The sequence below is a fragment of the Amyelois transitella genome, chromosome 20 (genome assembly GCF_032362555.1).
Source record: "Amyelois transitella isolate CPQ chromosome 20, ilAmyTran1.1, whole genome shotgun sequence".
Classification (NCBI taxonomy): domain Eukaryota; kingdom Metazoa; phylum Arthropoda; class Insecta; order Lepidoptera; family Pyralidae; genus Amyelois; species Amyelois transitella.
In genome coordinates, this window is record NC_083523.1 from 5,218,590 (window position 1) to 5,233,610 (window position 15,021).

General features: G+C 35.1%; 3 protein-coding genes across 3 annotated transcripts in view; 2 read left to right on the forward strand and 1 right to left on the reverse strand.

Annotated features, from left to right (window-relative positions):
* Positions 1-15,021, forward strand: part of LOC106131430 (uncharacterized) — a 35,404-nt gene that overhangs the window by 2,410 nt on the left and 17,973 nt on the right. The gene's annotated exons all lie outside the window — the stretch shown is intronic.
* Positions 849-3,541, reverse strand: LOC106131687 (peroxisomal biogenesis factor 3). Its single transcript, XM_013330858.2, has 2 exons — positions 3,251-3,541; positions 849-2,672 (listed from the first exon to the last, which is right to left on the reverse strand). The coding sequence occupies exon 2, from the start codon at positions 2,448-2,450 to the stop codon at positions 1,332-1,334; it is 1,119 nt and encodes a 372-aa protein (XP_013186312.2). The 5' UTR covers positions 2,451-2,672; positions 3,251-3,541; the 3' UTR covers positions 849-1,331.
* LOC106131688 (proteasome assembly chaperone 2) lies at positions 3,802-4,719 on the forward strand. Its single transcript, XM_013330860.2, has one exon. It carries the CDS (start codon positions 3,919-3,921, stop codon positions 4,660-4,662), a length of 744 nt encoding a protein of 247 aa, XP_013186314.2. The 5' UTR covers positions 3,802-3,918; the 3' UTR covers positions 4,663-4,719.

The window sequence follows — 15,021 nt, forward strand, 5'->3', positions numbered from 1 at the left end:
TGCATTACTTAGATAAAATATACAAAAAATTCGTAAACACAAACTACAAAGGCAATAAGAAAATACCGACATAATCATAATACCTACCTTTTGTACCTAGGTTTTATATCTATTTTATTACGGCTCGATGGGAAGCAGACTGCTAGTTAATGTGGTACCATTGAATATAAAATTTGCGGGACTAGAAGTCAATACACCCACACTATGATAACATCTCATCCACTTTTTCTGTTGTCCCTATATTTACAATACTATTAGGTACGCCCAATTTGTAACGGGTCGTAAGTTTAAAAAATTCTGTAAAGCAGCCCATTTATAATGATATCGAATTGGTTACTTGCCAACCGTTCCAACTAATGCAATGGTATACTTGTCACAGGCATTCGTTAAAAAGCATCCGTATTCCCAAATAACGTCTCTGTTCGGGCACTTGAATCAAATCTGACAGACAAGACTGCGGCACCGTAGGCACCGCCGTGACTGTTTTTTGCGAGATCGCATAACGCAGATAACATAACGCATACAGACGCAGCTTAAGGCCTGAGGCACGAAGGACTCTTCAGCTGTTAAGAGAATAAAAACATACATGACCAAAGGTTTGCACTGATTTTGTGTTTTATCTTATCTATTTGAAATAATGCCTGATGTGTATTAATATTCAACTTACCATTATTGATATACAGGTACCGATTAAAATAGATATGTGAATTAATGGGGTCAATGATAGAACCATTACTGTTGCTACAGTTATCAAACACCTGTACTTTGGAAGTACTAATATGAAGGAACTGATAAAGATATTAAGGTAGATTCTTACTTGGCTAATTCTATTTTAAATAAAGAGAAAGTACAATTGAACATTTATTAATTTCCCCGAAAATGCAGAATAAAAATATAAAAGAACTTAACACCTTTCTTACAGTCAAGGGTTTAATTCTTGAGACAATTATGTGCAACTAGTGACTGCACTATTTTTGCATAAACAAATTTATTATTTAATATAAAACAATTAATTATTGGGTACATTTTTTCAGATAAGCTTTAAACATTTCACCACAAAATTATAAAAACAATTTCAAACTAATTCTATAATTACTGCAACAATGGACATTTCAATGATCAACAAAAAATTGATGATTTAACCTTTATTGCCATTGGCATTCAATAACCTTAATATACACTTTATTTAATTTCTTAGTGTAATTGGTGATTAGCAAGACTAGGTATCTATATGGGATCAATAAAATTGACCAACATCAATTTTATCAATGGTATGGTCAATCATTATTCTTTGTAAATCATTGAATCAATATTGTATTGACATATTATTACTATGCACTACTAAATACTTCATAGATGTTTGCTCCGAGGAGTTTCAATTTGTCATTGAGAGTTAACTGTTGAGTCAACAAATCTGGAATGTTAGTATTGCCCTTGCAGGTGTTCTTGGTGATGAGTTCATTCATTACAGGTAGCAGCTTAACAAAATGCAACTCCACCTTATTTATGTCTACAAATGGTTCCAGTGAACCTCCTAATTTTAAAGCTCCATTAGTCACAACATGCTCATTTATCTCCAAGTCATTTTTAGTCATTGGAGTAGACTTTGTTGCAAACAAATTTGCTACTTCATCAATTACAGCAGAGAAGCTCCTGCTGACTGATGACATAGCAACAGATGTCACTTCATCGCTCTCTAAAATATCTATAGTCTCTGTCACTATGGTATCTAGTCTTGCTTCATTTGTTTCAATGTGACCAACTAGGTAGTGGACCATTTTCTTGACTGGATCACCCTCAGCTGTGTCAGTGCACAATATTGTTTGTATAGACCAAAACATCTGCTCCACTTCCTGAAGAGTAATCTTCTTTTTCAAGGAAACAGGTTCAACAACTTTCTTGACAGCCTTTTCAATTTGTTTGATCAAATCCTCTACTCCTTCACCCACAAAATGATGACAAAGAGACAAATACTTGGCTTGTAGCTCGCTGTCTACAAGCAATTCCTCTTCATGCACTGAGTCCCTGTAGAGGTAACCTCCTATCACGTTCAGCTGCACTCTCAGTGTCACTTGCAATATACAGAGAGCATACACTAGAACACAGATTCTCGTAAAGATCATTATCTTTAATTGTTCCCATAGTGCCAGTTTATTATCTGGATTTTCCTGCAATTTTTGAACAATTTCTTCAGTATTCAAAACTTTCAAAATACTCTCTGACACAATTTTCGATAGCGACAGGATAGTCTGGTTGCAAGTGCGCTCAGTACTTTCAAAGTGTTGCTTTTTCCTGGTCATTTCAAAAAACTTTTTGGCTTCTTTTTCTTGCCATTCTCTGAGTTTCTTTTGAGCATAGCTTGTTAGTAAGTACAGTCCACCAAACACTGCACCGGTGATAATGAACTTCCTTCGATGTCTGTGCAGAAAGTTTCTTACACTTGAAAACATTATGTATTTTTTTGGTATAGAGTTTTCAGGTTACTGGAACTCAAGAGGTGAATCTGATCTGTATTTGGTAGTGTTCATAAGACGTTTAGTAATGAATGTGGTAGCGTCAATAAATCTTTCCACACAGTTCATGATGCACACTTCAGTTTTTGAGTCCAGCCGATTGGATGGACGTCCCATGCAAGTGTCCCAACATGTGTCAGTCAGACCATGAACCAGAACCTGGAACATTTATTTCATTACAATTTAAAGTTATTTGGTATAAAACTTCAGATATTCAAGTTTAGATAAGATGGATAAAGCATTTATCTGTTCATCTGTAGCACACACACAAGTTGATAATGTCCATAAAGACATACTGTATACAAAACTTAAATTTTAGCCATAAGCCAATTCTGTGCAATAGTGGCACAAAAAGGCTACAGCTCAGCACCATGTCGCCCCAGGGAGCAACTGCTGATTTTCAACTAGCACCCTAAAGGGAAGTTGATGAACAGTGATTTGGAATACCATATATTATTGGAATACAAAGCTTTAACTTTGGGACAGATACATATCACCAATTATAGTCAAATATAGCACACCCGTAGTCAATACAAAGTAGTGAAAAGTTAAAAATGCAAATGACATTTGAATACACATTACAATAGAGACCGTAGGTAGGCAGTCAACGACTCCACAGCAGGCCAAAGGTCGAGAGACAAGCATAACATTTGTTCATCTTTCAAGCATTTACACGAAATGGGTATATTTCTGCTTAATCAATAGAATTTGTCGATCAATGAATTGATAAAATTAACCTGAAAACGTTGTTTTTGCGTTTCGGCTAGGATGAAATCTTGCAATTGTGGGTCAACACTTTCTGTTTCGGTCATAATCAATTTACAAATCAAAATTATTTTGCACTTGCTAATATTGAAATACCTCTCACTTATTTACTTCGCAGTTATACTCGATTAAATAAATAAAACATGCATTTTGTGAACACTAAAATGGATAAAGGTTTTGGTAAAGAAAACTTATTAATCCATTTCATTTCAATGAAAATGAAACGGAAATATCAACCACTGATTGAATGACAGTGACAGTGGCTTGACCGCTTGACAAACAGTAAAGTAACGAAATGAACATAACGACAATGACAACAATGTTTTTTAATTTTTTCAATGTGAATGTGGTATAAATTTATAAACAATGCACGGAATACATTATAAGTTGAATGGATTATCCTAATCGGACAGGGGTATCGTATGAATTTAACTGAAGTGTGATCCTACATTCAATTGAAAATGTATTAGCCGTCCTATAAAAATAAAATTTGACATTGTATTTTTGACAACTCATCTGACAGATGACTTGCTGAAAAGAGAAGCGTTGGGATTGGGAATTGGGAAATATCGTGCTTATTTCCTTTTATTTATTTCTTCAATATTTGATTTCAAATTTTTGCGAAATTAAGTTCTATATCATGGCTGAGAAAAATATATGGAAATTCTCAGATGACTCTGATTTAAGTGAATACACATTAATAGTACCCAGTGTAGCAGTTGGAAACGTAGGTCAACTGGTTTGTGACCTTCTCATTTCTTCATTGGATATGCAGAAAGTTGCTTCTGTTTACAGTCCAGCATTAATTCCAGTTCTGGGCTATGATCCCTACAACCTAAATTCAGAAAATCTTTCCGGTTGCTGCGAAATTTACAAATCATCTTCACGGAAAATTGTTGTATTGCAGTTAAGAGCTCCATTGGTTTACAAATATGCAAGAACTTTTTTACAAGATATAGTGGAAAGGTTTCGGGTGAAGAATATAAAAGATATCATCATATTAACAAGCAGTTACGCTCATGAGAAAAAACATATTTTAACATCTCCATTTAGATATGTTTCTACTGAAACATGCCCATATAAAAGTAAAGTTAAGAGTTTAAACTGGGTTGAACATGAATTTGTTGATACATCTGTGAAAATATATGGTGGAGGCTTTGCATCATTGCTGTATGATATTTGTGTAAATAACTCTGTCCCTTGTTTGATTTTGTATAAATATTGTTCTGAGGGGGATAACATACCAGATGCATATGAAATGATTCAATATTTATCTGTAGTTTTACCTTTGTTTCCTCAGAACAGTGATCTATTATCACAGCTAGTGCAACCTGTCTCTTGGAAGCTCTTATTTGGTAGACCACCACCTATAGATATTTACTGAGAATAAGTTTCCTTTGGAACATTATTATTATTGTAATAAACTATTTTTTTACCATAATTTTTTTGTGTACTGTGAAGAAACCACAAAGTTATCATATACCCCTGTTCGCAATTGTTTTTTTTTTTATAATGATAGGTAATAATACTCTGTGTGCAGGATCATCCCTCTCTTGGCTGGTTTTTATATATGTGTGTCAGAATGGCGGGTGTACCTCACGGATTTTAATATCTTTTTTGGATTAAAAACGTACTTGATGTGTACCTCCTTCTATGTAATAGTCTAAGATCTGGCTGCAAAATCACTACGTTCATCGCGTAGTTAATCAAACTCACATTTTAACATACATTTATGAATAGGATAATACATAGATAATAGGGTGCCAGTCAATAAGTGGCCGCAAGTAATTTTAATTAAATTAATGTTAATTAATTTTCCAAAAAAAATTTCGTTCACTTGTTTTTTAAATAAAATATCATCCACATCATAGAAATGTATGTAAAGAATTCGAAAATCAATGGGTGCCGTTACACACTCGGCCGCAACTATTACGCAGTCAGGTGTAAACAGGTAATATTTTGGTCTATTTATACGTTCATGTCGTACACGCATGTTTTTTTATATACATACATACATACATAAAATCACGCCTCTTTCCCGGAGGGGTAGGCAGAGACTACCTCTTTCCACTTGCCACGATCTCTGCATACTTCTTTCGCTTCGTCCACATTCATAACTCTCTTCATACAAGCTCGGCGGTTTCGGGTACTTTTGACCTGACCCTTTACCAGGACGTCCTTAATTTGATCAAGATACGTTCGTCTAGGTCTTCCCACTCCGACCTTTCCCTCCACACTCTCCTTGTATATCTGCTTAGTCAACCTACTTTCATTCATCCTCTCCACATGACCGAACCATCTTAACATACCCTTTTCTATTCCTGTAACTACATCTTCTTTCACATCACAACATTCCCTTATCACGCTGTTCCTTATCCTGTCACTCAATTTCACACCCATCATACTCCTTAACGCTCTCATTTCCACTGCATTTATTCTGCTTTCATGCTTCTTTTGCCATACCCAACTTTCACTCCCATACATTAATGTCGGGACCAACACGCCCCTGTGCACAGCCAGTCGAGCCTTTTTGGATAGTTTCTGACTGCTCATAAAGGCATGCAAAGCTCCATTCACCATGTTCCCCGCGTTCACTCTCCTTTCAATATCACTATCATACTTGCCATCTGATGTAAACTTTGATCCTAGATATACAAACTCTTTCACTTGCTCCACTTTTTCTCCTCCAATCAAAATATTACATGCTGTCATTTCTTTCTCCATTTCAAAAACCAGTGTTTTAGTTTTACTTACGTTCACTTTCATTCCTTTCTCTTTTAAAGCTTCGTGCATACATTTTTTATATCATTAAAGCTAATTTTTTTTATATGATGATATATCGCTGCCTGTGAATAAATGGCCGCAAATTAAGGTTGCTAGCTGTTAAAAACTCGAGGTATCCGAGATAAAGTGATAGAGAATTAGCACGTAACGCCACTTCTTAGACAAGGAAGGCGAGTACCAGCTGTGCGAGTATTTGAAGCCATTGCGCACGCGTCAATAGATTGGGTTCTCAGCCAGCGATGCAAACAGTAATACGAACGACTTTACATTTACTCCAAAATTATAATTAAGTAATTAATATTCTGCAAAAAAAAAATGAAAATAAGAAAATATTTATTTCATAATAAAACATTGTTTATAAGAATAATTTAGCTGCACTGTTGAGAACCCTATCTATACGCGTGCGCAATGGCTTCAAATACTCGCACAGCTGGTACTCGCCATCCTTGTCTAACAAGTGGCGTTACGCGCTAACTCTCTTTCACTTTATCTCGGATACCTCGAGTTTTTAACAGCTAGCAACCCTAATTTGCGGCCATTTATTCACAGGCAGCGATATATCATCATATTAAAAATAAAATTAGCTTTAATTTGATATAAAAAACATGCGTGTACGACATGAACGTATAAATAGACCAAAATATTACCTGTTTACACCTGGCTGCGTAGTAGTTGCGGCCGAGTGTGAAACGGCACCCATTGATTTTCGAATTCTTTACACATACATTTCTATGATGTGGATGATATTTTATTTAAAAAACAAGTGAACGAAATTTTTTTTGGAAAATTATTTGATATAATTTAATTAAAATTACTTGCGGCCACTTATTGACTGGCACCCTATTATCTATGTATTATCCTATTCATAAATGTATGTTAAAATGTGAGTTTGATTAACTACGCGATGAACGTAGTGATTTTGCAGCCGGATCTCGTACTATAAAGATTTTAAATAAAATAGGTACACCCGCCATCCTGACGTCAGGACCGCGGGTGTACTTCTAGTTAGCAAATGTAGTCTAAGTAAACTGTATATGTAGATTTGGTACCTCTTGTGTACCGGCAGAAACAAATATCAAATAAATAAAAAATATTAAGGCTGCTGAGAAAATGAAAAAAAAAAGTTTTTTTTTCTTTGCCGTCGTTTTTATTTTATAAAAATAACTACAGTATAAGTAACTAAAAATAAATTAATTGTAACAGGTGTCATTAATATAATTTATTTTAAGTAATTAATACTGTAGTTATTTTTATGTAATAAAAACCGGCCAAGTGTGAGTCGGACTCGCGCACGAAGGGTTCCGTACTATCATTTTTAGTATTTGTTGTCATAGCGGCAACAGAAATACATCATTTGTGAAAATTTCAGCTCTCTAGCTATCACGGTTTATTTACAGCCTGGAGACAGACAGACAGACAGTGGAGACTTAGTAATAGAGTCCCGTTTTACCCTTTGGGTATGTAACCCTAAAAACAACGTCATAGAATTTTTTTTTTTTTATTTTCTCAGCATTCTTAATATTTTTTATTTAATTAATATTTGTTTCTGCCGGTACACAAGAGGTACCAAATCTACATATACAGTTTACTTACCTACATTTGCTAACTAGAAGTACACCCGCGGTCCTGACGTCAGGATGGCGGGTGTACCTATTTTATTTAAAATCTTTACATAGAAGGAGGTACACAGATTTTTAGGAGAGGTACACTGAGGTACACATCAAGTATGTTTTTAATCCAAAACAGATATTAAAATCCGTGAGGTACACCCGCCATTCTGACACACATTTTTATATAGTTCAGTGAATTAAGTGTTTCATGTTTAGAGCATCTATGGTTGATTTGCTAAGTTTACTAAATAAAAAAATTACCACACAATGACCAGAGGCACAGGTTGAAATCCTACTCCTAACCCGGTCACTTACCAATGAATCTTGCCTAAGTTATGTTCATTAGTCATGTTAGGCTTTTATGCGCAAGCAAAAGCATTGTGACCAAACCTGCACATGCAAACAACTAGATGTGTAATGTAACCAATACCATGATCCAATAAGAGTCAGGGAGGTTCCTCTGAAGAGGTTGCAGAGGTCAGGTGTAGCGTCGTGTAGAAAACTTTATCTTGCACATTACAGGAATAAGGTCAAAGGCGCACGCTGGACTCATTCAGGAACTCGAGGATGTTACCGGAATTATCGCCAGGAAGAAAAAGAAGTGTTGAGAGGACGCAACCAGTTGTTAAGCCTCCAGGTTTTGAAGTTTGAAGAACTTTCTTGGTGTTTGTCTTTGTTGCATTAACTTAGGGGGCTCTTTAGTTGTTAGGTAGATATTATAATAACTCACGGTAAATATAATTTAAACTATTTTCTTAAATATAAAATTTCATTTAATGCAATTAATTTCCATCAGAAAAAAGCATTGGTATATTTCTTAGATTAATCTAAAGTATACTTTTGCCTACAACCTCTTTGTAATGCCTATATCCTAACCACTGCTCCACTGACGCTCATCAAGATATAGTACATGGAAATGTCCCGAAAGTCCTCCCGGGACACAATGGCAATATAAATGCAATCTGTGCCAGCACCAGGGAACAAACTTGTACGGCTTAGGTATCCGTAAAATACTAAGTTTGCGATTACGACTAATCTGCCACAGATTCGCTTTATAATTAAGGAATGTGACTTCAGAAGAGCTTCGATGGTGTAAGTGCTAATTTGTGTAACCTTATTTATTTTAAAGTTTAGTATATTTTTTATAGTATAGTAACTAAAATGTATACGTCTACGGCTCCATCCACGTAAAACAGAACATGCCAAACAAATTATTAAGTTTTATACTATTTAATTCGTTTGTGTGTTCGAGTTATCTACGCTCGGGAATGTAAAATATGAAAATGGCCTTCACTTTAATATTATGAACACGCATTATACGGTCTTGCTCGGGAATAATAGCGCTCCAAATTGGGGTTCCCAACTTCCCACTTTATGTTTTGTCGAGATAGTGGCACTAAAATCGTTTATAGATATTAAAAGCTAAAGGCTTAGATGGCGGGGTTCTCTTTAAATACTTGCAAAAAATATTTAAGTATTTTTTTAAACGTTTCAATGGTACCTAAATGATAGGTATAGGTAGGTACTAAATCTACTTAGAGGACACTAATTGCCGGATAAACATTAACGCACACCCCAAATATTTGAAGTTGGGCTATAGGTTCCGTATGTGGGCTTTGCGGAATTCCCTGGAAAATTGATAAAAGTTCTCACATTATGAGTTGTGGGCGTACTGTTGTTAAGTAGGTACCTTGTTTTCTTGTGTTAGGTACATACTAATACTATTTAGATACAAGATGGGTAATTAAAATTTTTAAAAAGGTAAAAAAAATTTTGCTAGGTGAACGCCTTAAATCTTTCAAAAAAAAAAAAATGTACTGACATACACTATATACTTACTTACATATCGTAAAATTAAATTTTTATATATTTTTCAAAGCTATTTACACTACCTACCCAGGATATATTTAGGCGTGAAGCTTTGAATAAAATATAGTACGCTATAATGTAAGAAGGTCGCCTGAATGGACTACCCCGTTCTAACTAAAGTGTTATAAATTGCTCGTTATCGCTTTTTGGTATAACCACTTTATGATGCTATAAAGAAAACGAAACGCTATCTATCAGAAAAGAGCGAAGCAAAGATTTTTATATCATCGGTCAGCGATAAAACTAGCTATATAGTACCTACATTCACGATTGCTGCAAAGATTTTCTTTTTGGCGCAATCTTTTTTCCTGCATAGGTCGGTTATAATGGACTCATACCCAATTTAGATAGACAAAAGAATAAAGTTTTTAATAGTACTAAGGTGTTAATGTTCCTACTTACGATCGATAGCTAGTACTAACACGTACCACATTTTATCTCTCACAACAGGGTAGACAGAATTAATGTTGGATACAAGTACAAGACAAAGGCCACGTTTAGCTGGATGGCTAAATGATGAGATAGGATTAATAGAGATAATGACAGGTTTTCATCCATTCGCCTCAAAAGAGAATTCGAACTTATTCAAAGCCTTTCCTGTAACAAGCTACAAGAAGAGTGATTTTTTCACATTTTTAAAGATGACTTCCATAAAGTTAAAATGACACCCAAGTACGTAAATGTTTAGTACATATCAATGTTGCATTAGAAAACAGCCTTAACTTTAGAGGAACATTTCAAAGAGAGCTTTCGAAGCGCCAGCTTTCAAAGCGTCACGGCAGCTCAACGTATACAAAAGCGAAAATAAATACTCGTACATATTAAATTTAAGGGAATTTCCGTTGCTATAGAATTATTCACAACATTTCTAAAAGCTTCATTGGTATAAAAGGGTTCTGTTTACGGTTCCCGCCGACGGGTAAGTCTTCATTTTTTAAACAAAAGGTCCGGTAAAAAATGTGCGCTTATCTCAGCCCGGGCAATCTCGCATCGAATCAATTAAAGGACCTTGTTTCCACTCGCTTGCCGGCCATTCTGACTCACTGACCTGCAACGTACAGCGATGTGCCTTATTTATATTTCAGCTAAAACGACCACCATTTTTTATTGTCTAACGTCTATATTTTTTTAGACTGAAAGGTAAGGACAGAACCAGAAAAAACTATTCGCAGTAATTCAACTTCGCTGCATAATTTAAGCAGAATCATAAAAAAAAACGAAATATTTTGAGGACAATTCATAATCATAAGTTAACTTAACGATAAAATGAATACGTCTAAGTTACGTACTTCTCAGTTACGCTAGTACCATTTCAGTACTTATAGTGAAGCTATAAATGATTTTGTTCGAGTAGGATATATGAGATGTTTATGACAAATATCTTCAAGATAAGCAGCATTATGGGACTACGGAGTCTGCGCCCGCGATGTATGCCTGATGCATGGTGTGTCGAGTAAGATTCGCAAGTTCATAAAATATTATACTAGCTGATGACCGCGAGTTCGAATCTTACTAATTAAACTGATAACCTAACTATGCTTCCTATAATAAATGTATGCTAGTTTTTTGACCAAACAATAGGTATAGTTTTTGAAAAATGCGAGTACAAAACAACGTAGAGACAGAAATTCTAAAAACCGCACCTTTGACTTCTGCTGCTCATATACCTACAGATATATGCAGTCGTCACTCAGTTACTTACTGTTTTATTATGTAGGTATGGATAATGTATTTTGGTTGCAAGACAGATATGCGCAATTCATTATAAAATGGTTCCTACGGTATTATTCCCCGCTGCGGTAAATTACGGCCATAAATGAAGAGATTAGCATAAATGTAGTGACAAATGTACTAGCCTATCCTATTATCAGAGGAAGCATAGTAATTTAGTAAGTCGTCGAAGTATAATGTCTTTGTAGGTCGTCTGTGGTCAATGAAATCTTGAATTAAATTTAAACGTTTAGATTACTCAAAATAGACTTGCGGTAATAATTAGTCCTGTTAATTTAAAAATAATTTTCGTATACACACAATTTGTAAATATACAATATAACAAAATAAAATTATTTTGTAAAGAGTTATGTTGTCCAGAGAAAGAAAAATCAACGTTGTATGTTTTACATTTTGTGCCGCAATAAAATATTGTGTACCTACGCCAAAGATTCGGCTATTCAATTCATAAACCTGCTTTATAAAACGCGATAAAAAGCTCACCGAGTAGGAGTTATCGTAACGTAATGTTTATTTTTATTGTGCCTCTTTATTACCCGCTTTTTATGAGTTGCCACCCCAGGGGTTGATTTTTCCTTAAAATACTTAGGTTCACAGATTCTTACAAGTCATCTTATATTTGTGCACTGACCTTATTCAACGTTCATTCAAGGTTTTATTAACGAATGGTTATGAATTTTTGCAATTTAATACTTTTGTGTTTTCAACAATATAGTAGGAACGTTAGTCACTTTTGGCACCAACACAAAAAATTCTTTGTAGGTGCCGCTTAATTCCCGCGAGCGGAGCCGCGTATTAAGTATTCATTAATTCTTACAAAGCTTAACAACTAGAATGGAATTAATTTAAGTACGCTTATGACAAAAGTAATTCAGTAAGTTTATACTAGCCCTAGTGAAACTAAAACTAGGTTAATAGCCATAAAAGTTACTGTAATAAAAGTAAATACGACGTTACAAAGTGATCATACCGTGTACAGTGTGAAACGGAGTGAGCGCTTTTTATTACCTTCATATCATCATGTGTATAGTGGGCCACGGAGAAAAGTATACCACCTACGGTTTGTTTACAATACAAATGTTGCTCGTGTTGAATACCTTTATATGTGCCTCCACTGTACTTTATGTCGAACTTGCAAATCTTCTTCCTGGCTTCAGTCGCGGTTGCATTCTCACTACTCTGGAGAGGAGCCCGGGGTTTGTCATTGACCATTGAGGTAGGTATAAGCAGTGGCTAGTCTTCAAACTAATGTAGATACCTACATAACCTATTCGACCACCGAAGCTCTAATCGGTAACAATCAATCTAATGTCATAAAATTAAACTAATGACCTTAATTTATAAATAGCCGCGGTGGGATTGGAACATATGTACTTTGAGGCTGGTGAAAAAACTGATAGGCCACGATCAGCTGTTTGGCTTAATGATAGAATTGAGATTCAAATAGTGACTGGTTGCTAGCCCATCGTCTTAAAGAAGAATTCCAAGTAGTTTATAGTTAGTTATTTTTATTTACTCGTATGTATATAAATATATTTTCATTTTGTGCCTTTGAAGTGAAGCCTCTGGTCCACTGGTTCACTTTTTCAAATGGCAAAAGAACCAGATGGATACCTTATGCATGAATTCATGAAAAAAATTGCAAAATAAAAAATATAAAAAAGGTGTCAGTCGGATCTGCTCTCAATTTGTTGCTGAAATTACTTTGTTGCAGCTAATGTCCTAGTTACTCGAAATACAGAGTAAGTGCGAAGAGTAAAGGCAGCAATGTAATATTTTATGGAACATAACTTTCATATTAATATTACGCTAGTGGAAAATCTGTTTTATACATTTCAGCGCAAAATAATTCATTACACAGTAGGTACCTATTCGAATAAATCCTTATTCTTTATACAAGTAAGCTGTGTAGTATTTTTCGTCTTTTTTATATGTACATTAGCACTAAAGGTTGCGTGAGCGGCTTTTGAAAGTACTTATTTAAGAAAATTACATGTTAGGCAACTTTTGTTGCATTTATATTGCTCGCCATAACAGCAACCTAGTAGACTTAGGCTGCGAGTTAAAACTCAGATAGACACATTTCATTATATGTTTTTTACATAAGTTTGCCAGACTAAAAAGTTTTAAAGTTTCAACATTGTTTCAGCCAAGTTAATAAAATATTGGGGCTTATTGAACATATTTCTGACGTACAAAGAATATAATTAAATATTTGTGATAATATGTATTTTGACTCCGATGCACATTTGAAGTCTTTACAAGTAATATTTTAACTATTATATGTGCGCACTTTGATTGGTGCAAAAAAAATAATAATATAAGTAAATAGCACTGAAATATAATCGAGTGACTTACTTTAGCAATAAAATTTATTTAATATTAGTAAGGATGGGATTCGTTTGAAATAGCCTTTGTTAAAATTTTGTAGCGCGAAAGGCGGCAATGAGTGACACTTGCAATTACCGCTAGAGGGCATGCTGCCTTCATCGGAAACTTTTAATTGAGCCGGTAAAACTGTGCCTGCCAATATCGATTTGTGAGCATGACTTATTATGAAGTCAGTGATACAAAATGTGGAAAGTGCAGGAAAATAAATGTAGCGGCCTATTTGAATATTATATATAGTAGATGTTTTTACGGTGAGGGAAAAACATCGTGAGGAAACATGCACATTCTACAATTGGATGTAACCATGGATCCAATATGGGTAAGGTTTACCTGCAAAGGTTGCGGAGATCAGAGGGAGTCTCACTGGCTCACCTAATCTAGGATCCATGGTCAAAGGCATACCAATCAACTCTCCAGAGAGGTGAGGATGCAACTGGGACTAAATCCAGGAGGAAGAAGAATATTTAAAAGTAAGTAAACGTGGACATAGGTACTTATGTTGACGCTTCGTTAAAATTTTTCAATAAATATGTATGAAGGGAGGAGGACCAAATGTTCGTACAATTCAATCAAGACGACCTTTTTATGGAGTTCCCTGAGCGAAACATGTAAATTGTTTGTTGTTCGACATTGCTCGACCCAACTGAATTCGTTATTACGCTAGCCTCTCTGAGACATGCATCATTTTCTTATTAAAATTACGTCTCGGAAAAGGTTCTTTATAAAACAGAAAAGAGGACGACGATTTTGTTATAGTACATCTTGAAAATACCGCATTGGAATTCCTAAAAAAGAGGAAAGTCTCGAAAGATTTTATTTTACGTCAAGAGTAATAACTAAACGCCTGAATGGGCAATCTTTCACGTCTCATATAGTGTGTCCATGCGATTACAGGCTCAGACGTCGCGTCTACCTCATACATATCACTGGCTGGAAAGTTTCCAAGCGGCCCGGCGCGACAAAACTGAACAGATTAATTTGTTCTAAAAAATATTACTCGATAAATTTGAACTGCATTAAGTTGGCGCATGCCTAAAGGTTTTGCACTCGAGTGACCTGCAGACCTATATTACGGATTTGTATATCCTAGACTCTGGAAAAGAAGGCCTTTCTTGTAATGACGTTTTGAAATGTGTAGCCGTAAAATTATCTGAGAAGTTTGTACGGTCGGTTCTATCTCTCACTTTCGTCGTTCTCTTTCACTAACTCGTCTAAGAAGTGTGTCATTTACTTAAATAAAGACGAACAGTTAAAACTTTTCTGTTTAGTGATTCTTATCGTTTTAATTTATGCTCTCTATTTGAGTATTCATGGTAGCTCTAGTTGTTTATTGTGTAATTTGTAAGTTCATAGAATAA

What these genes read in the sequence shown, in the direction of transcription:
- LOC106131688 (XM_013330860.2), top strand. Translation starts at nt 3,919, where the DNA reads ATGGCTGAGAAAAATATATGGAAATTCTCAGATGACTCTGATTTAAGT.
- LOC106131687 (XM_013330858.2), bottom strand. Translation starts at nt 2,450, where the DNA reads ATGTTTTCAAGTGTAAGAAACTTTCTGCACAGACATCGAAGGAAGTTC.